This window comes from Zea mays, chromosome 1 (assembly GCF_902167145.1).
Source record: "Zea mays cultivar B73 chromosome 1, Zm-B73-REFERENCE-NAM-5.0, whole genome shotgun sequence".
Lineage (NCBI taxonomy): Eukaryota > Viridiplantae > Streptophyta > Magnoliopsida > Poales > Poaceae > Zea > Zea mays.
The window spans coordinates 195655713-195683180 of record NC_050096.1 but is presented as its reverse complement, the minus strand read 5'-3'; the positions used below and the strand labels follow the sequence as shown (position 1 = coordinate 195683180).

The 27468-nt window shown below is 46.2% G+C and overlaps 1 protein-coding gene across 1 annotated transcript; it reads right to left on the bottom strand.

Annotated features, from left to right (window-relative positions):
• Nucleotides 1-284: 284 nt before the first annotated feature.
• LOC100194012 (uncharacterized) lies at nucleotides 285-3557 on the bottom strand. Its single transcript, NM_001139075.1, has 9 exons — nucleotides 3245-3557; nucleotides 1661-1774; nucleotides 1515-1583; nucleotides 1387-1406; nucleotides 1262-1314; nucleotides 1153-1183; nucleotides 976-1054; nucleotides 651-784; nucleotides 285-544 (listed from the first exon to the last, which is right to left on the bottom strand). Exons 1-9 carry the CDS (start codon nucleotides 3426-3428, stop codon nucleotides 494-496), a joined length of 735 nt encoding a protein of 244 aa, NP_001132547.1. The 5' UTR covers nucleotides 3429-3557; the 3' UTR covers nucleotides 285-493.
• Nucleotides 3558-27468: the final 23911 nt, after the last annotated feature.

Here is a 27468-nt window from a genome sequence, read left to right as displayed (position 1 = left end):
GGTATAAGAGAGAAAAAAGGATATGATAGTTAAATACATAGAGGAATATGAGTCCAGAAGATTATGATATAGAATAAAGAATCTTGCTAACTAAACTACAAATAGTAATATATAATAATATAATAGTATATAAGGATATAAGTAACCTACACAGCTGATAGCCTAATCCCAAGTACCATGCAATGATGCAATCATGCAAACATCTAACTCAGTTGATCTAGAACATCCGGTACAAGCACAGGATCACTGACAGGGTCAATCGAATTCATGAAACACTGAAACAAGCGGTACAACATCTGTTCTACATTATTCACACACTGGTTATTCAATGAAACAACTGCAAATTGAGGTGCGATATCTGTTCTACAATTCACACGCTGGTTATTATCCAATAAAACAACAACGATCAATTCGAGGTACAACATCTGTTCTATTTCTCTACATTATTTGCTACACCGGTTACGCACGTCAGTTCAGAGGGTTATAGGAGAAATCAATTGGCAGCTTCTCCAGCTTTAGAATCCACACTTGCGCCACCGTTGCCCTGAGATGATGCATCCGATAGCAAAATACCGATGAGTTAAATGGTACGATGAAGAGTTTAAGGGGAAAAAAGTTCTGAACATTCTGAATAACTACTCAAGGCTAACCTTTACACAGACATAGATGTAGTGGACATCAGGTTTGGGGCCAAGAAGTGCAGCTAGTGATGTGCTATGGTCCTCTAGAGGCAATGGCTTTGTCAGTTCCCATTTGTTCTGATTCGAACTTTTCTCCCATCTTTCTGCAATAACCCAGTACACTTACAGTTGTAAGCACAAGCATTTTACCATGAAAAATGAAAACATAGCTACTCTGGAATACATTCATGAATCTAAACGTTACTTTGGATATGAGAAAAGGTCAATGTGATTGGAGCTCTGCAAATACCGGAAGGTGCAGTTGAATTGGCCTGATGGTGAGTAACTAACTAACCTATGACATGGAGCTTTACTGTCCATTTTTCCATGTCCTTCAAGAGACGCAAGCGGTAACTTGGATCCCCATAAGTGATCTAAGACATTATAGGAGTCAGAAATTTGTTAAAGACACCAGATGAGCACAAAATAACCACATCTTTTAAAGAATAAAGAATCAAATAGTTCAGGTTACCAGCATGTAGACACCATTTTCCTTGAGGATTCTGCATGCAGGACCGGTAAATAGAAGCTGTATCCAATCAAGCAATATATATCACGGTAAATATCATTGTATTATTTACCTGTTGACCTCCTCTAGCATTTTCGTTGCATTCTCTTGGGAATTTTGACCACACTGAAATACAAGAGATGCTGCTGAGTATCACACTGGGAGAATGTCAAAGCGTCCTGACAAAAGTACACTCACCATAAGAGAATCCAGTGTTCCTGCAAATAATAAAAAGGGGTTAGAAACTAATGACATGTTGGGCATCAGTTTACAGATGTTAGCAGTTGCATCCATAATGCTGTCAAGTACTGCAATGATAATTGTACCTTTGTCAATAACAGCATCAAAAGAACCAGACTCAAAATCTGACATGTTCTTTACATCCATCTTCATGTCTTGCCAATCAAGGGAAATACACGGTATCAGATTATGTGGGATATACTGCAGAGGTACTCAAGAACAAAGACCATACATTTAAGTTGAGGCTTATCGTGGTATTTCTTCTTCATTTGCTCAATTACCACAGAAGATATATCAATGTTGACAACATCTTGATAACCATCGTCAATCATGTTCTCACCAAAGACTGCAATAATCAAAAGAAGATAAACCACATAAGTAATTCCACTAGACTACATATTGTGGTTAAATAGCTCATTAAAATTAACAAACGAAAGCACGTCTATGCATGCTTGCGACTAATGACTATATGAATCCACAAGCAAAGCAAGAATTGATGAACAGTTCATGCGTTGCAGCTTCAAAAGGAGTGAGAACGACAATTCTTATTAGAATAAACTATATACCACCCAGAAAACACTAACTACAAACCCAGCCATCTCCATAGCTAAGAATGCAAAGTTGGTTTTATAAAAATACTGTGGTTTAAGATGAATAATTCTCCGGCGATATAAGTCATTTGATCCTATATTACTTGTACTTTCGACTTCATCTTGAACAACTATGAGGGGTGAACTAAGTCAATAAAACAATCAATAACCTCTAGCTGCATTCAGAAATTAAAGCTAAGTGTTAAAATAATACTAGTGCAGTTTTGCTTAGAATGAATTAGGATGAGTTTTTCATGAATGTGCACGTGCCATCTTTGTGCCATCTTTTATTACCGTTAGAACTCTGTTGTACGGTTGTACCTCTACAATGATACCACTTACCAAAGTTCACATTTCAGTTCCACGTGCATAAAAAAGATCCAATACATAGAACTAATTAATATTAGTATGGCCAACAAATGTATTATATTGAAAGCAAACCTCAAAATTTCATGCCATGTGGGTGAAAAAACTAGGTTCATGAAGTTTGAAAGATCTGAAGTACTACGGCAATAGCTGCACTCCCAGTTTGCTAAATTAACCAGACACCTAGTGACCAGACCTTGCCAGAATTCATAACAGTCATGGCACAGGGGCAGGATTGTACCAGGCTCAGAAATGCCAGTGTTGCCAGAATTCGTAAGAGTCATGGCACAGGGACAGGATGGTACCAGGCTCCCAGAAATGTCAGGGTTCTCACTGTATATTCCTTAGCAATGGCGCAGGGGACCCTTATCACACACACCAAATGCCAGCATCTCAGTGGTACCATTGTCCCCTCTTTCACTTTGGCATGTTTAAAAACAGACCACCGGTACAGAAGGTAAAGAATATACTTGTATACAGGACGTACGCGAGTGAGCTAGGACCGGCTCATTGTTTTCATTCGATCAATACATGATCAGGTGGTCAAATGCCCCCATCCAATCAGACCCTTCCAATAGAAATGGTCAGTACTGAATTATCCGAGAACGGGAAGAGTCTCTGGTTTGTACAGGACGGCTACATTGCGCACCCGAACCGCACATCCGTCTGACCGTCTCCGCACTCACCAGCGCTCAGCGACACACGCGGCAGCCGAGACCCGGACAACGAGGGGCAGAACAACGTATGAACGAGCGCCGCTGAGCACCCAGGTCCCAGGCCACGGTGCCCTCCATCCCCCTCCCCGTAAGAAGGAGAAACAATCTAACCCCGCTGGCCGGCCGAAAGAAAGAGCGACTCACCGGAGTTGCCGCAGCCAACGAGGAGGAGGCGTTGGTGCGGCGCGAGGTAGAGGCGGAGCAGCGGCGCCAGGGCCGGGTACTTCTGGTACCAGTCGAAGGGCCCGGCCTCCTTGCGGTAGCGCTCGTCCCAGTACCATGCCTCGCCGTACGCCTGCGACGCCGCGGCCGGGCCGCCACCAGTCATCTCGCCGCCGCAGCCGCCGCCGCCGTACTCGGATCTGGGCCGGCCTCCTCGCCCGGGAATGGCGCCCGCTGTTTCCGGAACCGGAGCCTAGAGGGTTCCTCCGTAATCCGCGACGCGACGCGACGGGATGTGGTGGGCCAGAGGTGCAGGAAGCAGTTTTAAAAAACTGGATGAGGAATCGTGGCCTGGGGCCCGCCGGCCCGGCCTGTTAGTGTTAGGCGAAAACCGACTAGTGTTGGGCCCTGGCTCGTTTTTATTTATTTATTTATTTATTTATTTATTTATTTATTTATTTTCTCTCCCGAAAGATTTGGGTAAATCATTTTCAAAGGTCTGTCCAAAATTAAACAGACAACGATCCCTTCAAAATCAAACAAACAATGATCCCTTCAGAAGAAGTATGAGGTATTTGATAAAATCAATCAAGAGAGCTTGATAATTGATTTCGGCGACGTGAACATAGAGCAGTGCTTACTCGCAAGTCGCAACTCGCAACTCATCGATCGGCCCGGCCTGCTACCAACCCGTTCGCATCCTTAATTTTAATGCACATCCGGTTTGCTAAAGCTTGAGTTGCACCTGCTGCTTGATAATGATAGCCACACCCACATTGCTGTGATGACGATCGAGCCAAAACGGCCGATTCAGTGGCCTAGCTAGCTAGAAACAAATTGAATATGCGAACCAGTCTCTGTCTGTGATTCGGTTTCCTTGCTTCTTTTGCTTCTACCAGTAGTGGTTAACTGGTTATTCTTACCGAGAGAGGGCAATTTTTGCAATGAATTTCGTCAAAAATCAGGTTGGGAGGTGAGATTCCCGACAGTCGGTCCGGATGATCGCCTTGACACATTCACTATAGAGGGAGACATTTTGGATGAGGACGAGGACGAGGAGTGTGTGAAGATGACAGTCAGAAAGCATACTACAGGCCGCCAGTCTCCTGGTAGCGAGGCTAGGCTGCGTGGTATAGCCAGCGTGCCAGTATGCCACACCTACGCCCCCATGCACTGCACGTGATGTGGCGTGGCAACAGTTCTCGTCCGTTGCGCGCGTTCGTTCGTGCTCGATTTCTTTTTAAATTGTTCTCTTCGTATTAACACAAACGAACTCCTAGGATTTGCCCGCAAATTCTCGGTTTATTTCCGTATGTGTGAACAAGGCTCGGACATCACGGAGGAAGGGAGCAAGAATATCAAGGTCGGAGCGGCGCGCGGTGCTCTATAGCACGTCCATCTTTCCATGTAATATTATCGGATAAGAATTTTAGTTTGCAAAAATGATACTTCACCGGGTCTTGTTTGTTGCGTTCATTCCATAGATTTATTAAAATCGGCACATCAATGTTTCTGTCCATTTGGCTCTGTCGTAATGATATGGTTTTTAATCATATACTCATACCGTCAATTCTGTAGGTTATTTTCTGGAGAAACACATTATTTTCGATTTTGAAAACTATTGCAGAGAAAGAAAAATCACACAAAAAATCCTTAATGCACGTCAATCCTTAGAGGTGGTGGCTATGGAGATTTTCACGAATCATCAATGACGATCCTATGCTAGAATTGAAGCTGTTTAAATTATTTATGGTTCCAAACAATTGAATGTTTTATCCTTTCTTAGTTGTTTATGAACTTATAAGTCATTATTCATAAGGTTGTATGTATGGAAGTGCAAAAGTCTGAAACTTGTTTCTATTATCTAAAATTTAAATCGGCAGATTAATCTATGGAGAGTATGAGTGAGGTTAGAGACTCTGAACAACGCCAGTTGTGTGTTTCATTACGCATATGGTCATACTTCAAAGTCGGTTAAAAATGTAGGTAATTTTATGTTCAATTTAATACAGAAATATGATAGCATAGTTGATTAGTTGGGACCTAGGACGACATGTTTGCGTGCAAGCTCCACCTTAGACATGTTTGTGAAAATGGTAATGCAAGTGACATAAGGCTGTCTTTCAGAGGATAGTGTAAAACAAGGGATATGATATCCTAGATGACACTATTTGACATCATTTACGGTGTGAAGTTTGAAATAGAGGATTTGCTAGAGATACTCCTAATAGGTGCCAAATTAGTGCTGGAAATTATGCTGAACCCATCATGCTTCGGTCCAAATAGACTTGGACCGAGAAAACCCAAAAACTTTCGGGTTATGTCGTACCAAACCAAAAAATAGTCTAATCTAGTCCTAAAGCATGTCATACCATGTCAGACCAACCCTAGACCATATATTTATGAAGTCTAAATATTACAACCACATAAAATCCATAACTTACTAGAATTAAAGAAATTAAATACCACATGCTTTTTCTTTTTCGTGGAAGGTGTATTGATTCATCCGAAGTGAGTGATCTCTATATTTTATATTTGGTTATTGCATCTAGTGGCATTTGCCATTATACTAAGATGCATGATTTTTTTAAATCTCGGTGGTTTGCCATCACCTAGATGTATGGCTTTAAAATAGTGTTAGATCGTTGAGTGTATTTGGTGTTTGTTATGGGCTCTACTTATCGATTATGAGTGGGGTCTTGACTTGTTGAATAGAGTAGTTTGTGCTTATTATAGGCTCGATAAGTGATACTTTCTCTGTTTTTTTATTTATCATATTTTAGTTAAAAACAACAAACGATAAATATTCGAGAATAGAGGAAATATTTATTATGATGAGGACGTAGATCCCCACTTGTGCGGTGTCTCCTATCTCTTGTTCATTGTTCTCGGCCGTGCGTGCGCGGTGGCCGGGAGTACGCCGCTCCTCCGCTGAACAAAAAGCCTCGTGTCGATCGCCGGCGCCGCATAATTCACCAAACTGGTCAAACAAACGCAGGACCAGGAGCAGTGGAGTAATTAACTAATTATCCTATGCCAACCGTTTCTTCCCTACCGTCCCGATAAATAATGACTACCTTGGCGGCACACTGATGCATTAGAGGACGGCTGCTAGCTGGTCTTCCAAATAGATAAAAAAAGCATTCTCTCCCTCGGCCTACACAGTTTCAACCTAGCTTAATTAGCCTGTATCCTTATCTATCATATTTTCTATATCTAATTTTATTTTATGTGACCATATACACGATCTATTAGAGACAGTCTTATAACGTTAAAATGATTTATTGTGTTAGACGGTCCACAAGCATCTCATCTTATTACATCGTCTATTTCAACTCTGCTACGCCGGGCTGTGTCGTGGTCTCTCCTTCACGGATAACTAGCTCAGTGCCCGTGCGTTGCAACGGGATCATATAATAGCTCGATAACTTATATATACAAATGTGTGTTATACTGTTATGAGATGGAGGACGACATCCACGAGCCGTCGGGATGACGTTGAAGAGAAACTCGGGCCTGTGACGCACGAGCACTCACCTAGTAGTGTAGTATACAAAATTTAACAAGACAATTTAAAGGCAAAAATTCAAGAATGATCTTTCATAGACTACTGTAAATTCATGACTAAAAGCTCACTGTAATTGACTTGCTTGAAGAACACATTAATACTACTGTGAATATGTGATACAACTTAATCACAGTAGTAAAATTACATCTGATGTTGTATTTGGTAAAAAAAAACTCAAAGTTCAGAGCCAACAACTAAACTCAAGTGTTACAAGGTACAACGAACCTTACTATTCAGATTATTAATATAAAAACTCAAGACAGGTGTAATCCTCAAACAATCATAAGCAATGTGTATAGGAATTTTAGACATAATGGTGCCTACCACATGCTTTAGTATTCAGATTATTAACACAAACTCATGACATAATGACCAAAAAATATTAACACACAAACATGGACATAATGTTGTTTAGGAATTTCAGACATACATAGAGGTCAGATAGAGGAATTTCAGACAATGAACAATTATCATCATCAATAGGCTAGAGTTCAAATTCTTAATATATGAACTTGACATATAATAGTGCCTCTAGCAGTGTCGCCTTAGTTTAAAAGCAGTAATATGGCATAGAGAGGAGAGGAGAGGAGAGGAGAGAAGAGAAGAGAGGAAATAAACAATATTTATTGCTTTCTTTATAAACTCGCAAAGTTATTGAAAGTAGCCTAGGGGGGGTGAATAGGCTACACCTGAAATTTTTCACTAAAAACTTCGAGAAAGGTTAAATTAAAGTTGCACTGGTGCAAACCGGTTCAGTTGATTTTGTTCACAACTGAACAAGTTTGAACCTGCTCAACTTAGATAAACAAATATTGCGAAGTAGTAAAAGATTTTGCTAATGACTTGCCCTACGCAAGATCTACTCGAATAGATAATATGAACCAACCAACAAATTTAAAGTGCTTAACAAGAACACACAAGAACACGCGATATAACCCGAGGTTCGGCAACCACCACAAAGGTGTCCTACTCCTCGTTGAGGAGCCCACAAAGGGCCGGGTCTTTTCCAACCCTAATCCTCCACAAACCGACCACAAAGGTCAAGGCAATCTCTTCTCAAATATGCTCAAAGAGCGGGTGATACAAACTTCTTGGGGTCGTCCACAAATTTGGAGACTCCCAAGCAACCTCTAACCGTCAAGGAACACGAGGTTCCAAGAGTAACAAATCCGCACAAGGTTAAGTTTGGAACAAGCTCAAGAACAAAGAGAATAGGAGAATCGAGATGAAAATGACAGCGTGTTAGATCGAGTTCACCTCACACCAAGGATCCTTCAAGCAATTGAAGGAGATGTGATTGCGGGTGTGAAAGGTGAAATAAATGCACTTGTTGAGAGTTTGGTCAGCTAAGATTTCGTGGGAGGAGCTGAAGTAAATGAGAGAGAGAGAGAGTGTGTGAGGGGTATATAAAGGATCCCCCAAAAGCTAGCAGCCGTTGGGAGAAAAAGAGTAAAAACCGGTTGAACCGGTTTTCAGACCGGTTGAACCGGTTTCTACCAGGGGGATCCCGGTTCACTAACCTACTCAGCTGGAGACTCGACCGGTTTCAAAACCGGTTGAGTAAGGGAAAAATCCGGTTGAACCGGTTTTCCAAAAAAATCTGCAGCGACTTTTTTGATAGCTCTGACTATCAGACAGGTCAGAGCAGGGGTGGCAGAGGAACAGCCCCAAAACCGGTTGAACCAGTTTCAGGACCGGTTGAACCGGTTCCCAGGGCTGAAACCAAATTTTGAGTGTTTTGAGGAGGACAAAAGTGGAGTTTTTGTGGGAAGTAAAATTGGTCTTTCTCAAGGGCATTTGATAGTCGCCTAGAGGGGGGGTGAATAGGGCGAAACTGAAATTTACAAATATAAACACAACTACAAGCCGGGTTAGCGTTAGAAATATAAACGAGTCCGCGAGAGAGGGCGCAAAACAAATCCCAAGCGAATAAGCAAGCGAGACACGGAGATTTGTTTTACCGAGGTTCGGTTCTTGCAAACCTACTCCCCGTTGAGGAGGCCACAAAGGCCGGGTCTCTTTCAACCCTTCCCTCTCTCAAACGGTCCCTCGGACCGAGTGAGCTTCTCTTCTCTAATCAAAGCCGGGAACAAAACTTCCCCGCAAGGGCCACCACACAATTGGTGCCTCTTGCCTTGATTACAATGGAGTTGTGATCTCAAGAACAAGTGAGAAAGAAAAGAAGCAATCCAAGCGCAAGAGCTCAAATGAACACGGCAAATCACTCTCACTAGTCACTAGGGCTTTGTGTGGAATTGGAGAGGATTTGATCTCTTTAGTGTGTCTAGAATTGAATGCTAGAGCTCTTGTAGTAGTTGAGAGGTGGAAAACTTGGATGCAATGAATGGTGGGGTGGTTGGGGTATTTATAGCCCCAACCACCAAACTTGACCGTTGGCGGGAGGCTTCTGCTCGATGGCGCACCGGACAGTCCGGTGCACACCGGACAGTCCGGTGCCCCTGCCACGTCATCACTGCCGTTGGATTCTGACCGTTGGAGCTTCTGACTTGTGGGCCCGCCTGGGTATCCGGTGCACACCGGACATGTACTGTTTGATGTCCGGTGCACCGGTATGGGCAAGTCTGCCATCTGCGCGCGCTGCGCGCGCAATTAATGCACCGCAGGGAGCCGTTGGCGCCGCAGGGAGCCGTTGCTCCGCTGGCACACCGGACAGTCCGGTGCACACCGGACAGTCCGGTGAATTATAGCGGAGCGGCTGCCGCGCGAACCCGAGGCTGGCGAGTTCAGGAGGCCGAGCTTCCTTTGAGCACCGGACATGTCCGGTGCACACCGGACAGTCCGGTGAATTATAGCGCGCCGGCTTCCGAGAAATCCCGAGAGTGAAGAGTTGGAGTCTGAGTCCCCTGGTGCACCGGACAGGTACTGTTCACTGTCCGGTGGCACACCGGACAGTCCGGTGCGCCAGACCAGGGGTGCCCTCGGTTGCCCCTTTGCTCCTTTATTGAATCCAAAACTTGGTCTTTTTATTGGCTGAGTGTGAACCTTTTACACCTGTATAATCTATACACTTGGGCAAACTAGTTAGTCCAAAGATTTGTGTTGGGCAATTCAACCACCAAAATTATTTAGGAACTAGGTGTAAGCCTAATTCCCTTTCAATCTCCCCCTTTTTGGTGATTGATGCCAACACAAACCAAAGCAAATAGAGAAGTGCATAATTGAACTAGTTTGCATAATGTAAGTGAAAAGGTTGCTTGGAATTGAGCCAAATATAACTACTTACAAGATATGCATGGAATGTTTCTTTCTTTATTTAGCATTTTGGACCACGTTTGCACCACGAGTTTTGTTTTTGCAAATTCTTTTGTAAATCCTTTTCAAAGTTCTTTTGCAAATAGTCAAAGGTAAATGAATAAGAGTTTGTAAAGCATTTTCAAGATTTGAAATTTTCTCCCCCTGTTTCAAATGCTTTTCCTTTGACTAAACAAAACTCCCCCTAAAAGAGATCCACCTCTTAGTGTTCAAGAGGGTTTTGATATACCATTTTTGAAATACTACTTTCTCCCCCTTTTGAACAAAATAGGATACCAAATGATAAATACTTTTGGAAAGCACTAAGTTTTTGAATTTGGTGGTGGTGGTGCGGTCCTTTTGCTTTGGGCTCATTTCTCCCCCTTTTTGGCATGAATCGCCAAAAACGGAATCATTAGAGCCCTCGAAGTAAGTTCCTCCCCTTTGGTCATAAGTAAATGAGTTAAGATTATACCAAAGACGAGGTCCGATCCTTTTGCTTTTGAGCTTTTACTCTCTCCCCCAAGGATAGAGTCCTTTTCTTTGATGCTCATTTCTCCCCAAGGAATAGAGAGTTGCTCGGAGTGATGGCGAAGCATGAGTTACGGAGTGGAAGCCTTTGTCTTCGCCGAAGACTCCAATTCCCTTTCAATATACCTATGACTTGGTTTGAAATAGACTTGAAAACACATTAGTCATAGCATATAAAAGAGATATGATCAAAGGTATTCAAATGAGCTATGTGTGCAAGCTAGCAAAAGAAATTTCTAGAATCAAGAATATTGAGCTCATGCCTAAGTCTGGTAAAAGATTGTTCATCAAGTGGCTTGGTAAAGATATCGGCTAATTGATCTTTAGTATTAATGTAAGAAATCTCGATATCCCCCTTTTGTTGGTGATCCTTAAGAAAATGATACCGAATTGCTATGTGCTTAGTGCGGCTATGCTCGACGGGATTGTCGGCCATTTTGATTGCACTCTCATTATCACATAGCAAAGGGACTTTGGTTAATTTGTAACCGTAGTCCCGCAGGGTTTGCCTCATCCAAAGCAATTGCGCGCAACAATGTCCTGCGGCAATGTACTCGGCTTCGGCGGTGGAAAGAGCGACCGAATTTTGCTTCTTTGAAGCCCATGACACCAAGGATCTTCCCAAGAATTGGCAAGTCCCCGATGTGCTCTTCCTATTAATTTTGCACCCCGCCCAATCGGCATCCGAATAACCAATCAAATCAAATGTGGATCCCCGAGGGTACCAAAGCCCAAACTTAGGTGTGTAAGCCAAATATCTCAAGATTCGTTTTACGGCCGTAAGGTGTGATTCCTTAGGGTCGGATTGGAATCTTGCACACATGCAAACGGAAAGCATAATGTCCGGTCGAGATGCACATAAATAAAGCAATGAACCAATCATCGACCGGTATACCTTTTGATCCACGGACTTACCTCCCGTGTCGAGGTCGAGATGCCCATTAGTTCCCATGGGTGTCTTGATGGGTTTGGCATCCTTCATCCCAAACTTAGTTAGAATGTCTTGAGTGTACTTCGTTTGGCTAATGAAGGTGCCCTCTTGGAGTTGCTTGACTTGGAATCCTAGAAAATACTTCAACTCCCCCATCATCGACATCTCGAATTTCTGTGTCATGATCCTACTAAACTCTTCACATGTAGACTCGTTAATAGACCCAAATATAATATCATCAACATAAATTTGGCATACAAACAAGTCATTTTCAAGAGTTTTAGTAAAGAGTGTAGGATCGGCCTTGCCAACTTTGAAGCCATTAGTAATAAGGAAATCTCTAAGGCATTCATACCATGCTCTTGGGGCTTGCTTGAGCCCATAAAGCGCCTTAGAGAGCCTATAAACATGGTTACGATACTCACTGTCTTCAAAGCCGGGAGGTTGCTCAACATAGACCTCTTCCTTGATCGGTCCATTGAGGAAGGCACTTTTCACGTCCATTTGATAGAGCTTAAAGCCATGGTAAGTAGCATAGGCCAATAATATGCGAATTGACTCAAGCCTAGCTACGGGTGCATAGGTTTCACCGAAATCCAAACCTTCGACTTGTGAATACCCTTTGGCCACGAGTCGAGCTTTGTTCCTTGTCACCACACCATGCTCATCTTGCTTGTTGCGGAAGACCCATTTGGTTCCTACAACATTTTGGTTAGGACGTGGAACTAAATGCCATACCTCGTTTCTCGTGAAATTGTTGAGCTCCTCTTGCATTGCCATCACCCAATCCGAATCTTGAAGTGCTTCCTCTACCCTGTGTGGCTCAATAGAGGAAACAAAAGAGTAATGTTCACAAAAATGAGCAACCCGAGATCGAGTAGTTACCCCCTTATGAATGTCGCCGAGGATAGTGTCGACGGGGTGATCTCGTTGGATTGCTTGGTGGACTCTTGGGTGTGGCGGTCTTGGTTCTTCCTCATCCTCCTTTTCTTGATCATTTGCATCTCCCCCTTGATCATTGCTATCATCTTGAGGTGGCTCATCTTCTTGATTTTGCTCTTCATCATTTTGAGCCTCATCCTCATTTTGAGTTGGTGGAGATGCTTGCATGGAGGAGGATGGTTGATCTCGTGCATTTGGAGGCTCTTCGGATTCCTTAGGGCACACATCCCCAATGGACATGTTCCTTAGCGCAATGCATGGAGCCTCTTCATTACCTATCTCATCAAGATCAACTTGCTCTACTTGAGAGCCGTTAGTTTCATCAAACACAACGTCACATGAGACTTCAACTAGTCCAGTGGACTTGTTAAAGACCCTATATGCCCTTGTGTTTGAGTCATAACCAAGTAAAAAGCCTTCTACAGTTTTAGGAGCAAATTTAGATTTTCTACCTCTTTTAATAAGAATAAAGCATTTGCTACCAAAAACTCTAAAATATGAAATGTTGGGCTTTTTACCGGTTAGGAGTTCATATGATGTCTTCTTGAGGATACGGTGAAGATATAACCGGTTGATGGCGTAGCAGGCGGTGTTGACCGCTTCGGCCCAAAACCGGTCCGGTGTCTTGTATTCATCAAGCATGGTCCTTGCCATGTCCAATAGAGTTCGATTCTTCCTCTCCACTACACCATTTTGTTGTGGAGTGTAGGGAGAAGAGAACTCATGCTTGATGCCCTCCTCCTCAAGGAAGCCTTCAATTTGAGAGTTCTTGAACTCCGTCCCGTTGTCGCTTCTAATTTTCTTGATCCTTAAGCCGAACTCATTTTGAGCCCGTCTCAAGAATCCCTTTAAGGTCTCTTGGGTTTGAGATTTTTCCTGCAAAAAGAATACCCAAGTGAAGCGAGAATAATCATCCACTATTACAAGACAATACTTACTCCCGCCGATGCTTATGTAAGCAATCGGGCCGAATAGATCCATGTGGAGTAGCTCAAGCGGCCTGTCGGTCGTCATGATGTTCTTGTGTGGATGATGGACTCCAACTTGCTTTCCCGCCTGGCATGCGCTACAAATCCTGTCTTTCTCAAAATAAACATTTGTTAATCCTAAAATGTCCTCTCCCTTTAGAAGCTTATGAAGATTCTTCATTCCAACATGGGCTAGTCGGCGATGCCAGAGGCAACCCATGTTAGTCTTAGCAATTAAGCAAGTGTCGAGTTCAGCTCTATCAAAATCTACCAAGTATAGCTGACCCTCTAATACTCCCTTAAATGCTATTGAATCATCACTTCTTCTAAAGACAGTGACACCTACATCAGTGAATAGACAGTTGTAGCCCATTTGACATAATTGGGAAACAGAAAGCAAATTGTAATCTAAAGAATCTACAAGAAAAACATTGGAAATGGAATGGTCAGGAGATATAGCAATTTTACCCAATCCTTTGACCAAACCTTGATTTCCATCCCCGAATGTGATAGCTCGTTGGGGATCTTGGTTTTTCTCATATGAGGAGAACATCCTTTTCTCCCCGGTCATGTGGTTTGTGCACCCGCTGTCGAGTATCCAACTTGAGCCCCCGGATGCATAAACTTACAAAACAATTTTAGTTCTTGACTTTAGGTACCCAAACGGTTTTGGGTCCTTTGGCATTAGAAACAAGAACTTTGGGTACCCAAACACAAGTCTTGGAGCCCTTGTGTTTGCCCCCAACAAATTTGGCAACTACTTTGCCGGATTTGCTAGTAAGCACATAAGATGCATCAAAAGTTTTAAATGAAATGGCATGATTATTTGATGCATTAGGAATTTTCTTCTTAGGCAACTTAGCATGGGTTGGTTGCCTAGAACTAGATGTCTCACCCTTATACATATAAGCATGATTAGGGCCAGAGTGAGACTTCCTAGAATGAATCTTTCTAATTTTGCTCTCAGGATAGCCGGCAGGGTACAAAATGTAACCCTCGTTATCCTGAGGCATGGGAGCCTTGCCCTTAACAAAGTTAGATAAGTTCTTTGGAGGGGCATTAAGTTTGACATTGTCTCCCCTTTGGAAGCCAATGCCATCCTTGACGCCAGGGCGTCTCCCATTATAGAGCATACTTCTAGCAAATTTAAATTTTTCATTTTCTAAGTTATGCTCGGCAATTTTAGCATCAAGTTTAGCTATATGATCATTTTGTTGCTTAATTAAGGTCATGTGATCATGAATAGCATTAACATCAATATCTCTACATCTAGTGCAAATAGAAACATGCTCAACATTAGATGTAGAGGGTTTGCAAGATTTAAGTTCTATAACCTTAGCATGCAACATTTCATTCTTAGTTCTAAGGTCGGAAATAGTAGCATTGCAAACATCAAAATCTTTAGCCTTAGTAATTAAATTTTCATTCTCTAATCTAAGGCTAGCAAGAGATGCATTCAATTCATCAATCTTAGCAAGCAAGTCAATGTTATCATCTCTAAGATTGGGAATTGAAACATTACAAACATGTGAATCAACCTTAGCATTTAAAATAGCATTTTCATTTCTAAGGTTGTCAATCATCTCACGGCAAGTGCTTAGCTCACTAGACAATTTTTCACATTTTTCTACTTCTAGTGCATAAGCCTTTTTAACCTTAACATGTTTCTTGTTTTCTTTAATTAGACAATCCTCTTGGGAGTCCAAAAGGTCATCCTTTTCATGAATAGCACTAATCAATTCATTTAGTTTTTCTTTTTGCTCCATGTTAAGATTGGCAAAGAGAATACGCAAATTATCCTCCTCATCACTAGCATTATCATCACTAGAAGATTCATATTTAGTGGAGGAGTTAGATTTAACCTTTTTCCGTTTGCCGTCCTTTGCCATGAGGCACTTGTGGCCGACGTTGGGGAAGAGGAGTCCCTTGGTGACGGCGATGTTGGCGGCGTCCTCGTCGTCGGAGGAGTCGCTTGAGCTTTCGTCGGAATCCCATTCCCGACAAACATGGGCATCGCCGCCCTTCTTCTTGTAGTACCTTTTCTTCTCCTTTCTTCTCCCCTTCTTGTCGTCGCCTCGGTCACTGTCACTAGACATAGGACATTTAGCAATAAAATGACCGGGCTTACCACATTTGTAGCAAACCTTCTTGGAGCGGGACTTGTAGTCTTTCCCCCTCCTTTGTTTGAGGATTTGGCGGAAGCTCTTGATGACGAGCGCCATCTCCTCATTGTCAAGCTTGGAGGCGTCTATTGGTTGTCGGCTTGGTGTAGACTCCTCCTTCTTTTCTTCCGTCGCCTTGAATGCAACGGGTTGAGCTTCGGATGGCTCGCCAAGCTCGTTGATTTTCCTCGAGCCTTCTATCATGCACTCAAAACTTACAAAATGCCCGATAACTTCCTCGGGGGTCATTTTAGTATATCTAGGATTACCACGAATCAATTGAACTTGAGTGGGATTTAGAAAAATGAGAGATCTTAAAATAACATTTACCACTTCGTGGTCATCCCACTTCTTGCTCCCGAGGTTGCGCACTTGGTTCACCAAAGTCTTGAGCCGGTTGTACATATGTTGTGGCTCCTCCCCTTTATGAAGCCGGAACCGACCGAGCTCCCCCTCGATCGTTTCCCGCTTGGTGATCTTGGTGAGCTCGTCTCCCTCGTGCGCGGTTTTGAGTACATCCCAAACCTCCTTGGCGTTCTTCAACCCTTGTACTTTGTTGTATTCTTCTTTACTTAGTGAGGCGAGGAGAATTGTTGTGGCTTGTGAGTTGAAGTGCTCGATTTGGGCTACCTCATCCTCATCATAGTTCTCATCCCCTACGGATGGTACCTGCGCACCAAACTCAACAACATCCCATATGCTTTTGTGGAGCGAGATTAGATGAAATCGCATTAAATCGCTCCACCTAGCGTAATCTTCACCATCAAAAGTTGGTGGTTTGCCTAATGGGACAGAAAGTAAAGGTGTATGTTTGGAAATGCGTGGGTAGCGTAGGGGGATCTTACTATACTTCTTGCGCTCTTGGCGCTTAGAAGTGACGGAGGGCGCATCGGAGTCGGAGGTAGAAGTTGATGAAGTGTCGGTCTCGTAGTAGACCACCTTCCTCATCCTCTTGTGCTTGTCGCCTTTCCGATGCGGCTTGTGGGAAGAAGATTTTTCCTTCTTCTCTTTGTGATGAGAAGAAGATTTCTTCTCCTTCCCTTTGTTGGAGGAGCTCTTCTTCTTCTCCCTCCTTTTGGTGCGGGACTCTTCCGATGAAGTGCTCCCGTGGCTTGTAGTGGGCTTTTCGCCGGTCTCCATCTCCTTCTTGGCGTGATCTCCCGACATCACTTCGAGCGGTTAGGCTCTAATGAAGCACCGGGCTCTGATACCAATTGATAGTCGCCTAGAGGGGGGGTGAATAGGGCGAAACTGAAATTTACAAATATAAACACAACTACAAGCCGGGTTAGCGTTAGAAATATAAATGAGTCCGCGAGAGAGGGCGCAAAACAAATCCCAAGCGAATAAGCAAGCGAGACACGGAGATTTGTTTTACCGAGGTTCGGTTCTTGCAAACCTACTCCCCGTTGAGGAGGCCACAAAGGCCGGGTCTCTTTCAACCCTTCCCTCTCTCAAACGGTCCCTCGGACCGAGTGAGCTTCTCTTCTCTAATCAAAGCCGGGAACAAAACTTCCCCGCAAGGGCCACCACACAATTGGTGCCTCTTGCCTTGATTACAATGGAGTTGTGATCTCAAGAACAAGTGAGAAAGAAAAGAAGCAATCCAAGCGCAAGAGCTCAAATGAACACGGCAAATCACTCTCACTAGTCACTAGGGCTTTGTGTGGAATTGGAGAGGATTTGATCTCTTTAGTGTGTCTAGAATTGAATGCTAGAGCTCTTGTAGTAGTTGAGAGGTGGAAAACTTGGATGCAATGAATGGTGGGGTGGTTGGGGTATTTATAGCCCCAACCACCAAACTTGACCGTTGGCGGGAGGCTTCTGCTCGATGGCGCACCGGACAGTCCGGTGCACACCGGACAGTCCGGTGCCCCTGCCACGTCATCACTGCCGTTGGATTCTGACCGTTGGAGCTTCTGACTTGTGGGCCCGCCTGGGTATCCGGTGCACACCGGACATGTACTGTTTGATGTCCGGTGCACCGGTATGGGCAAGTCTGCCATCTGCGCGCGCTGCGCGCGCAATTAATGCACCGCAGGGAGCCGTTGGCGCCGCAGGGAGCCGTTGCTCCGCTGGCACACCGGACAGTCCGGTGAATTATAGCGGAGCGGCTGCCGCGCGAACCCGAGGCTGGCGAGTTCAGGAGGCCGAGCTTCCTTTGAGCACCGGACATGTCCGGTGCACACCGGACAGTCCGGTGAATTATAGCGCGCCGGCTTCCGAGAAATCCCGAGAGTGAAGAGTTGGAGTCTGAGTCCCCTGGTGCACCGGACAGGTACTGTTCACTGTCCGGTGGCACACCGGACAGTCCGGTGCGCCAGACCAGGGGTGCCCTCGGTTGCCCCTTTGCTCCTTTATTGAATCCAAAACTTGGTCTTTTTATTGGCTGAGTGTGAACCTTTTACACCTGTATAATCTATACACTTGGGCAAACTAGTTAGTCCAAAGATTTGTGTTGGGCAATTCAACCACCAAAATTATTTAGGAACTAGGTGTAAGCCTAATTCCCTTTCAGCATTCATGATCTAGAAAAATGTTCTCAAGGATGTTTTCAAAGGGTTTTGAACTTAGCACATTGCATAACTTACTTAACCATTGCGGATCCCTCTTAATTGTACGGCGATTCCTATAACTCAAGAATTGTAAAATGAGTACTGCCATTGTTTCAAAGCACTTGGAGCACGCCATTTGATGTGGAATTTTAAATCTGCTGTGCTTTCTATTTTTTTATGCTCGTAAGATCTGTGCTTCTCCTGTCTGTAGAATTACTGCATACATGCTAGGAGCAAACTTGTTAGAATCTTTGTTTGTTTTGTCATTTAATCACCAAAACCCTCAATTAGGGTTGATTGCACTTACAATCTCCCCCTTTTTGGTGATTGATGCCAAAACAAACTAGAGTAGAGATAAACATTAAAAACTACGAGTACTTGCGAGATAAAAGCATTTGTGTATGTGTAGCTCCCCCTAAATATGTGCATGAGTTTTATGATATTAACATTGACTTGATATGTCAATTTGCAACATATTTAGAGAGAGTGAACAATCAACACCATACACAAAACAATGAGGGATGAAACATAATTATAGATTGTGATGATAGAAAGAGTAAGATTACACATACAATCTCATTATTGCATAGCATATGATATGAAAAGTTACTACTACTATTACAATAATGATATCATATCGCATCACATCATAAAAAGTTTATGGCTACAGAGCCATGCATGCATCACAAGATAGACTAATAATTATTACAAACCAATGTTCGTTACATAAATAGAAGTTACTGCCATGACAAGAAACCTTCTCCCCCTTTTTGGCAACAAGAACCAAAAGAGGAGAGAGCCATCAACACAAGATCACCAGTTTGGAGGAGGCTGATGAGGAGCAAAGAAGTGGTGCGCCAGGTGAGATGCGAAGTGTTCTTCCCCAGATTGATCCGGGGGAGGAGCACTTCCAGAAGGATCCTGGGGCGGAGGGTGAGAGGATGATTGACCCGGATCCCCATAGTAGGGAGGCGGGGCAAACTGCTCGCGATCATCGAAGTAGGTTTCTTCTTCTTCTTCGTCTTCTGCTGACATGAAGGGCACCCCGTAGGTCTGCTGGTGCCACTCATTGATCTCCGGGGGAGGAGGATGGAGAGGCACGTCAGGCGAGCGAGGGGCAAAGGGCATACCCATGGAAGAAGCTTGACGACAAAGATTGTCGTCCGTCTCCCGCTGACGCCTTGCCAGCTCATGTACATCCGCAGAAATGTTCCGGCACATGGAGAAAAATGCCGCAATCCCATGGGCCAAGCTGGCACCCATCCCTCGGCCACGACCTCGACCACGGCCACGACCACGTGGCGTGGGAGATCCGCGGCCAGGGGAGGGACGCGAGGCACCGGTAGGAGCAACAGTAGCAGGACCAGCAGAGGTATGAGCCCGGGAGCTGGAAGGGGCTTTCCTTAAGCGCCCTGCTGGATTGTTGGGGTCAGTCCAGAAAGGGGTATATGATTGATGTCTTGTGCTTTTATCATATCAAAACTGCATCACAACTTCAATCATCTTCATGATAAAAGGAGCATGAAGACATCCCTTCAATGGAAAGCAGGCAGCATGAATGATTTCCTGCCAGATCATATCAAAGAGGTTGATACTCTCTGAGCTGCTAGGCTTCATGAAAGAGAGCAAAACCTTGCTCTCGCTAAGAATATTCATCTGATTACCCCCTTTTGGAATGAGGGTCATCCGGCTGAGGGAGTTGATGTATCTGTAATACTTGTGTACGTTGGTGGACTCCCAATATTTCCCAGACTCAGAGAGATGAAGGTCTCTGGCTTCATCTCTAGTAGGTTGGCGGAAATCATGAATCTTTATCTTATCCCAGAGATATCATTGTCAGTGAATCCAAGAATGTGAGCAAACCGACGGTAGCTCACCTTGTACCAGCTTCCCTCAATGTAGAAGTTAAGATAAGGATAGTTGTATGGACTATCCTCATCTGCCAGCTTAACCCATAGAGTTGAGTAAAACTGGGCAATCACTTCATCATTCCAATCATATTGGAATGTCATTATCTCCTTCATTTTCTTTCTTTCACAGACCCTCAATGCCTGTGTCATCTCTAGGTCCCCAATTGCGTCACATCCTTCCCAGTTGATATAGCGTTGATGTAGGATGGGTTGATGTTTCTTGGGGAGGATCACAGTGTTGTAAAAATCTACATGATGAAGCGTCCAAAAACGGTTCCCATCAATCCTGGCATCACGAAGGCGTAATGCAGGATTCTGGAAACAGATGTCCTGCAGAAGAGCAGAACCTCCACTGGCAGTGAAATCAGTCACTGGCTCATTGCCAGCGCGACGGGCCTCCGCCCGGTGGAGGACCAAACCTCGAATAACAGGGGCATGGGCAGGGGGAAGATCAACCTCATCATCTTTCCCACCCTCATCATCACTTGTTGCTTCCCATGCATGAGGGTTTGTCGTGGGTTGGGATCGACTGGATGGATTCCGGGCCATCCGACCACGACCACCATGAGACCCAGAGGCCTCACCACCCTGCATGACATTGCCACTTCCTCGCCCACGCTTGGATCTGGAGCATGGGGGAGTATCTCCATGAATCTCTTGGTCGTCAGAGGAGTCGGATTCAACCACAGAAGGATTCCTTCTACGCACCATCCTTAAAAAGAGAAGATAGAACCTATGATGAGCAAGGATCTTAACAACCACGCTTGAGTAGAGACGTGTATGATATTAAGCATGCACTTCAACCGTTCATGCGAGCGGTTCAACTACAACGAACAATATCAAACCGCTAAACTCAAACAATGTTCGTGACAAATGAGGATAATCTAAGTGTTGCAAGCACTTAAACTAAAATGTACCCAACGAATGATACACTAGATAATCAAGAATGAGTGGGATTGAGTAAAAAAAGAGATGAACTAGAACAATACCTCGATCCAGAGTTTGAATCAAGAAATCCCAACAAGATCGAGGGAGATGATGGAGAACGCCGAGATGAACGGATTTCCAACAAAATTTCCAAAGATTGGAAGGCACAAGTGGGTTTTGGAGTGGTGAAAGTGTGGAGGAGAGAGAGAGGAAAGAGTAGGCGGCGTCGACTGGAATAAGAAACTGAGAAGAAGATAAGAGAGGAAGGGGAGAGAAATAGGGGAGGAGCCAGCCGGTCAACTGACAGAAAACCGGTTCAACCGGTTATAAAACCGGTTCAACCAGTTTCTGGTCAGACTGCGCAGAAAAAGCGCGCAGAAAAAGGTATTGACTGCGCGGATTTTGTGGCAGACTGACAGCGCAGTCTGCGAGACTGACGACACAGACTGCGACGCTGACTGACAGCACGGACGCGGAGGAGGGCAAAACTGGTTCAACCGGTTTTTATACCGGTTTCCACCAGGGAAAAACCGGTTGAGTGACCTACTCAGCCGATTTACTCAACCAGTTTTCAGATATTGCCCGAAAAGGCTATAATAACACTTAGCAAATATGACATGAGTGATTTAAATGAAGCAAATAGTATTTCTCATGACATATTGCTCAAACAATCAATTTATATCCATCAAATTTGATCAAAATTTTAGTTTTTAAGACACATTTCGAGAATTCAAGATATTTAGTTCACTCCTAAGGAAGCAAAACCTAGTCTCATCAAGTGGTTTTGTGAAGATATCGGCTAGTTGATTTTCGGTGCTCACATGAAACAATTCGATATCTCCTTTGGCTTCGTGGTCTCTCAAGAAATGATGTCTAATGTCAATATGTTTGGTTCGAGAGTGTTGCACTGGATTGTTTGCAAGTTTTATGGCACTCTCATTGTCACACAATAGTGGAATCTTGTTAAACTCACAACCAAAATCTCTCAGGGTTTGCTTCATCCATAACAACTGTGCACAACATGCCCCAACTGCTATGTACTCAGCTTCTACAGTGGAAAGTGCAACACAATTTTGTTTCTTGGAACTCCATGACACTAAGGACCGCCCAAGGAATTGGCAAGTCCCAGTAGTGCTTTTTCGATCTACTTTGCAACCGGCATAATCTGAGTCAGAGTAGCCAAGCAAATCGAAAAAGGAGCCTTTAGGGTACCATAAGCCTAGATTTTGGGTGTGCACTAAGTATCTTAGAATTCTCTTAACGGCAACAAGATGGCAATCTTTAGGATTAGCTTGGAAGCGAGCACACATGCAAACACTCAACATTATATCAGGTCTAGATGCACACAAATAAAGTAGTGACCCTATCATTGATCTATATAACTTTTGATCTACAGGTTTACCTTCTTCATTTAGGTCGAGGTGTCCATTTGATGACATTGGAGTCTTGGCGTGCTTTGCCTTTTCCATACCAAACTTCTTGAGCATATCTTGCGTATATTTAGTTTGGCATAGAAAAGTACCTTACTTGAGTTGTTTGACTTGAAATCCCAGGAAGTATTTAAGCTCGCCCATCATAGACATCTCAAACCTGTTCGTCATTACTTTGCTAAACTCTTCACAAAATTTTTCATTAGTACTACCAAATATAATGTCATCATATATTTGGCACACAAATAATTCATTGTCAACTTTGCGAGTAAATAATGTAGAGTCAGCTTTTCCTATTGTAAACTCATTCTTAATTAAAAAATCTTTAAGGCAATCATACCAAGCTCTAGGGGCTTGTTTAAGCCCGTAGAGTGCCTTGTGAAGTAGATAAACATGATTTGGCTTCCTTGGGTCTTCAAAGCCCGGCGGTTGCTCCACATAGACCCTCTCTTGTAGTGGACCATTTAGAAACACACTCTTGATGTCCATTTGATATAACTTGAAATCATGGTTAGTAGCATAGGCAATTAATATTCTAATTGACTCTAACCTTGCTACCGGCGCATATGTTTCACCAAAATCAAGTCCTTCCACTTGAGTGTAGCCTTGGGCAACCAACCGTGCTTTATTTCTTGTAGCCACGCCATGCTCATCTTGTTTGTTCCTAAAGACCCACTTTGTCCCAATCACATTTTGCTTGGGTCTTGGAACCAAGGACCAGATTTCATTCCGGGTGAAGTTGTTCAATTCCTCTTGCATGACAATTATCCAATCCGGATCACCCAACGCTTCTTCAACCTTAAGTGGCTCAAGAGAGGAAACAAACGAGTAAAATTCACAAAAATTTGCTAAACGAGATCGAGTTGTTACCCCTCTCCTGATGCTACCCAGGACGTTGTCCACTAGATGATCTCTTTGAATAGTGTGATGAACTTGAGGATGAGGCACTGATGGTTGTCTTTGAATTTGTTCCTCCTCATCATCTACTTGATCAAGAGCCACTTCACCATCAATACTTTCATGTTCATCTTCTACCACCGTTGGCATCCTTTGGGGTTGATGATTTTCTTCAAGATTTAGATGACTCGAGATTGATGGGTTTGCTTGGGTGGAGGATTTGTCACTCACCACCTTTGCACCCACATCAAAAACCTCATTGGTCATCCATAAAGTTCCTTCATCATCATCCTTCTCTTGAGGTCTTACCTCACCTATTGCAAGTCTCTTTATAGCCTCACAAGGTGGTTCTTCATTTCCTGCAGTGCCATTAGAAACGTGCCCTTGCGAGCCATTAGACTCATCAAATGTCACGTCTATCGCTATTTCAACAAGACCGGTGGTATTGTTGAAAACGCGATATCCATGCGCATTTGATGCATAACCAAGCAAGAAACCCTCGTCCACTCTAGGAGCAAACTTTGAGCTCTTGACTCTCTTGTTAAGAATAAAACATTTACAACCAAATACTCTAAAATAATCAACTTTAGGTTTGTTACCAGTGAGAAGTTCATAAGCTGTCTTCTTGTAGATCTTATGAAGATAGAGACGGTTGATTGCATGACAGGCGGTGTTGACCGCCTCTGCCCAAATGTTGTCAGGTGTCTTGTACTCATCTAACATAGTTCTAGCTGCTTCAATTAGAGTTTGGTTCTTTCTTTCCACAACACTATTTTGTTGTGGAGTGTAAGGAACCGAGAACTCATGTTTGATTCCTTCTTCACCTAAGAATTCTTCAACACTTGTGTTCTTGAATTTCGTCCCATTATCACTCCTCACTTTCTTGATTTTGAGCTCAAACTCATTTTGAGCCCTTCTCATGAATTTCTTCAAGGTTTCTTGAGTTTCACCTTGTCGGCGTCCCGAGACCGGGGGGTCCCTAAGCCGACGAGTGAGTGTGCCGCGTGCCCCAGCCCAGATGTGGCAGCCGGAGAGATCTTGGCACCCTGCTGGTGTGATGTCGTGGCTGTCGGAGGAGCAACGGAGCCTGGCGGAGGGACAGCTGTCGGAGCGGTTGGGTCCTTGCTGACGTCCCCCTGCTTCCGTAAGGGAGCTGAGAGCCGCCGTCGTCACAGGGCTAGCGGGGCGCCATCATTGCCTATCTGGCGGAGCTAGCCAGATGGGACACCGGTCTTGTTCTCTGCGGCCCGAGTCGGCTCGGGGTAGGGTGATGATGGCGCTTCCTGTTGACGTGGCGGGCCTGTGCCCTAGGTCAGGCGACGTGGAGGCTCCTCCGAAGCCGGGGTCGAGTCTGTCTTCCATGGCCGAGGCCGAGCCCGAGCTCCTGGGTCGGGCGAGGTGGAGGTCGTTCGGCAGAGGCCAGGGCGGAGTCCGAGCCCTGGGGTCGGGCGAAGCGGAGTTCGTCGTCTTCTGGGGCTGAGCCTGAGTCCGAGCCCTGGGTCGGGCGAAGCGGAGTTCACCGTCTTCCGGGGCCTTAGCCCGAGTCCGAGCCCTGGGTCGGGCGGAGCGGAGTTCGCCGTCTTCCGGGGCCTTAGCCCGAGTCCGAGCCCTGGGTCGGGCGGAGCGGAGTTCGCCGTCTTCCGGGGCTTAGCCCGAGTCCGAGCCCTGGGTCGGGCGGAGCGGAGTTCGCCGTCTTCCGGGGCCTAGCCCGAGTCCGAGCCCTGGGTCGGGCGGAGCGGAGTTCGCCGTCTTCCGGGGCCTAGCCTGAGTCCGAGCCCTGGGTCGGGCGGAGCGGAGTTCACCGTCTTCCGGGGCCTTAGCCCGAGTCCGAGCCCTGGGTCGGGCGGAGCGGAGTTCGCCGTCTTCCGGGGCCTTAGCCCGAGTCTGAGCCCTGGGTCGGGCGGAGCGGAGTTCGCCGTCTTCCGGGGCTTAGCCCGAGTCCGAGCCCTGGGTCGGGCGGAGCGGAGTTTCCTATGGCGCCTTTGGCAAGGCCTGACTGCCTGTCAGTCTCACTCTGTCAAGTGGCACTACAGTCGGAGTGGCGCAGGCGGCGCTGTCCTTCTGTCAGACCGGTCAGTGGAGCGGCGAAGTGACGGCGGTCACTTCGGCTCTGCCGGGGGACGCGCGTCAGGATAAAGGTGTCAGGCTACCTTTGTGTTAAATGCTCCTGCGACTTGGTCGGTCGGCGCGGCGATTTAGTCAGGGTTGCTTCTTAGCGAAGGCAAGGCCTCGGGCGAGCCGGAGATGTGTCCGTCGTTAAAAGGGGGGCCTCGGGCGAGACGGAAACCCCTCGGGGTCGGCTGCCCTTGCCCGAGGCTAGGCTCGGGTGAGGCGTGATCGAGTCGCTCGTATGGACTGATCCCTGACTTAATCGCACCCATCAGGCCTCTGCAGCTTTATGCTGATGGGGGTTACCAGCTGAGAATTAGGCGTCTTGAGGGTACCCCTAATTATGGTCCCCGACAGTAGCCCCCGAGCCTCGAAGGGAGTGTTAGCACTCGCTTGGAGGCTTTCGTCGCACTTTTTTGCAAGGGGACCAGCCTTTCTCGGTTGCATTTTGTTCCGGTGGGTGCGCGCGAGCGCACCCGCCGGGTGTAGCCCCCGAGGCCTCGGAGGAGTGGTTTCACTCCTTCGAGGTCTTAATGCCTTGCGCAATGCTTCGGCTGGTCTGGTTGTTCCCTCATGCGAGCAGGCCGTAGCCCGGGTGCACGGTCGGGGCCCAAGTTCTCGGGCTGGTATGTTGACGCTGTCAACGGTTCGGCCGGAGCCGGGTTTGTGAGGGCAGCCCCCAAGCCTCCGCACAGGGCGAGAGGGCGATCAGGGACAGACTCGGCTTTTTTACATACGCCCCTACGTCGCCTTTCCGCAAGGAGGAGGGGGGAGAGCGCCATGTTACCCTCGATGGGCGCCGAACATGGTGTCTCCGGTGAGCTGCAAGCGGGTAATCTGAGTGGACGTCCGTGCCCCGTTCGTTGGGGGTCGGCTAGGGGCCCAGAGGCACGCCCAAAAGTACCTGCGGGTGATCTGCCGGACCCGGTCACCTGGCGACGGGGTCCGAGGGCTCGATGCCTCCCTCCGATGGGATTCTGTTACAAGATCGCTCCCGCTGGTCTCGGAAATGTCCTAGGGTACCTCGGGAGCGTAGCCCGAGCCTTGGTTATGTATCGAACGTACCCCTGGTCATCCCTCGCTCGGCGTCTGAGGCGACTGTGAACCCTTCGAGGGCCAGCCTTCGAACCCCTGATCAGTAATGGGCACGGAGCCCGAGTAGCCTGAGGCGGCCGCAGAACCCTTCGGGGGGCCGGCCTTCGAACCTCTGACCAGTAGTGGGTGTAGGGCCCACGCGATCTGAGGCGGCTGTTGAACCCTTCGGGGGGCCAGCCTTCGAACCCCTGATCAGTAAGGAGGCTCGGAGCCTGGTTCCTTCACGGGGAAGGATCCCTTTCGGGGTATCCTCCTTTCCCGGTCCCTGTCGCAAGAGATAGAGAAAGAGGAAAAAAGGATATGAAACCGAACGACGCGGCGTACCTTTTTTTTGGCGCGGTTGTTTCGGCGAAGGCGAAGCGTCGCCCGCAGCTCCTGCCAGAAGCGCCGCCTGTCTAGCCGCGGAGTTAATGCGACGGGGCGAGTAGTTGGCAGGGCAGCCGTTGCGCGTGCGCGAGCCGTTCGAGGAACGGATCACGGGCGTGTTGTCTTCACGCCGTGAGAGGGGGTTCTCTTGCTGCCCCCAGATGGGACGTGAGCTTGGCTGACAACGTGACCGTTGCTCCCGCGCGCCTGCCACCGTCATTACTGCCGGCCCACTTTTGGCCGCGTTGGCCGCCGCGTCAGGCTGGCGCTGCTGGGTCGCGCGCTGGGTCGCCTCGAGTCCGGTATTAGTTCCGCAATCGAGGAGGCGCGGTGGTGGCACAGGCGGTACAGTTGCTTGCATGCAGCATCCGGCACGCCGGTTGCGCGACGCGTGGGCCTGGGCCTCCATGCTGGCGTGTCGGGAGTCGGAGAAGCGCGTCCACTTGGCGCGGTTGCATGCCGCCTGCATGGCTGCCCGCCCCTTTCGCCCGTTGGTCTGGGCAAAAGTGGAGGGTCACTTGTAACCGCTGGGCGGTTGCGTGCACCACGCGCGGCGGTTTGGC

Coding starts and splice junctions, on each gene's coding strand:
- LOC100194012 (NM_001139075.1), bottom strand. CDS start 3,428: ATGACTGGTGGCGGCCCGGCCGCGGCGTCGCAGGCGTACGGCGAGGCA. Junction 1,407..1,514: donor TGATGCTGTTATTGACAAAG/GTACAATTATCA, acceptor TATTATTTGCAG/GAACACTGGATTCTCTTATG. Junction 1,055..1,152: donor AAAATGGTGTCTACATGCTG/GTAACCTGAACT, acceptor ATAATGTCTTAG/ATCACTTATGGGGATCCAAG.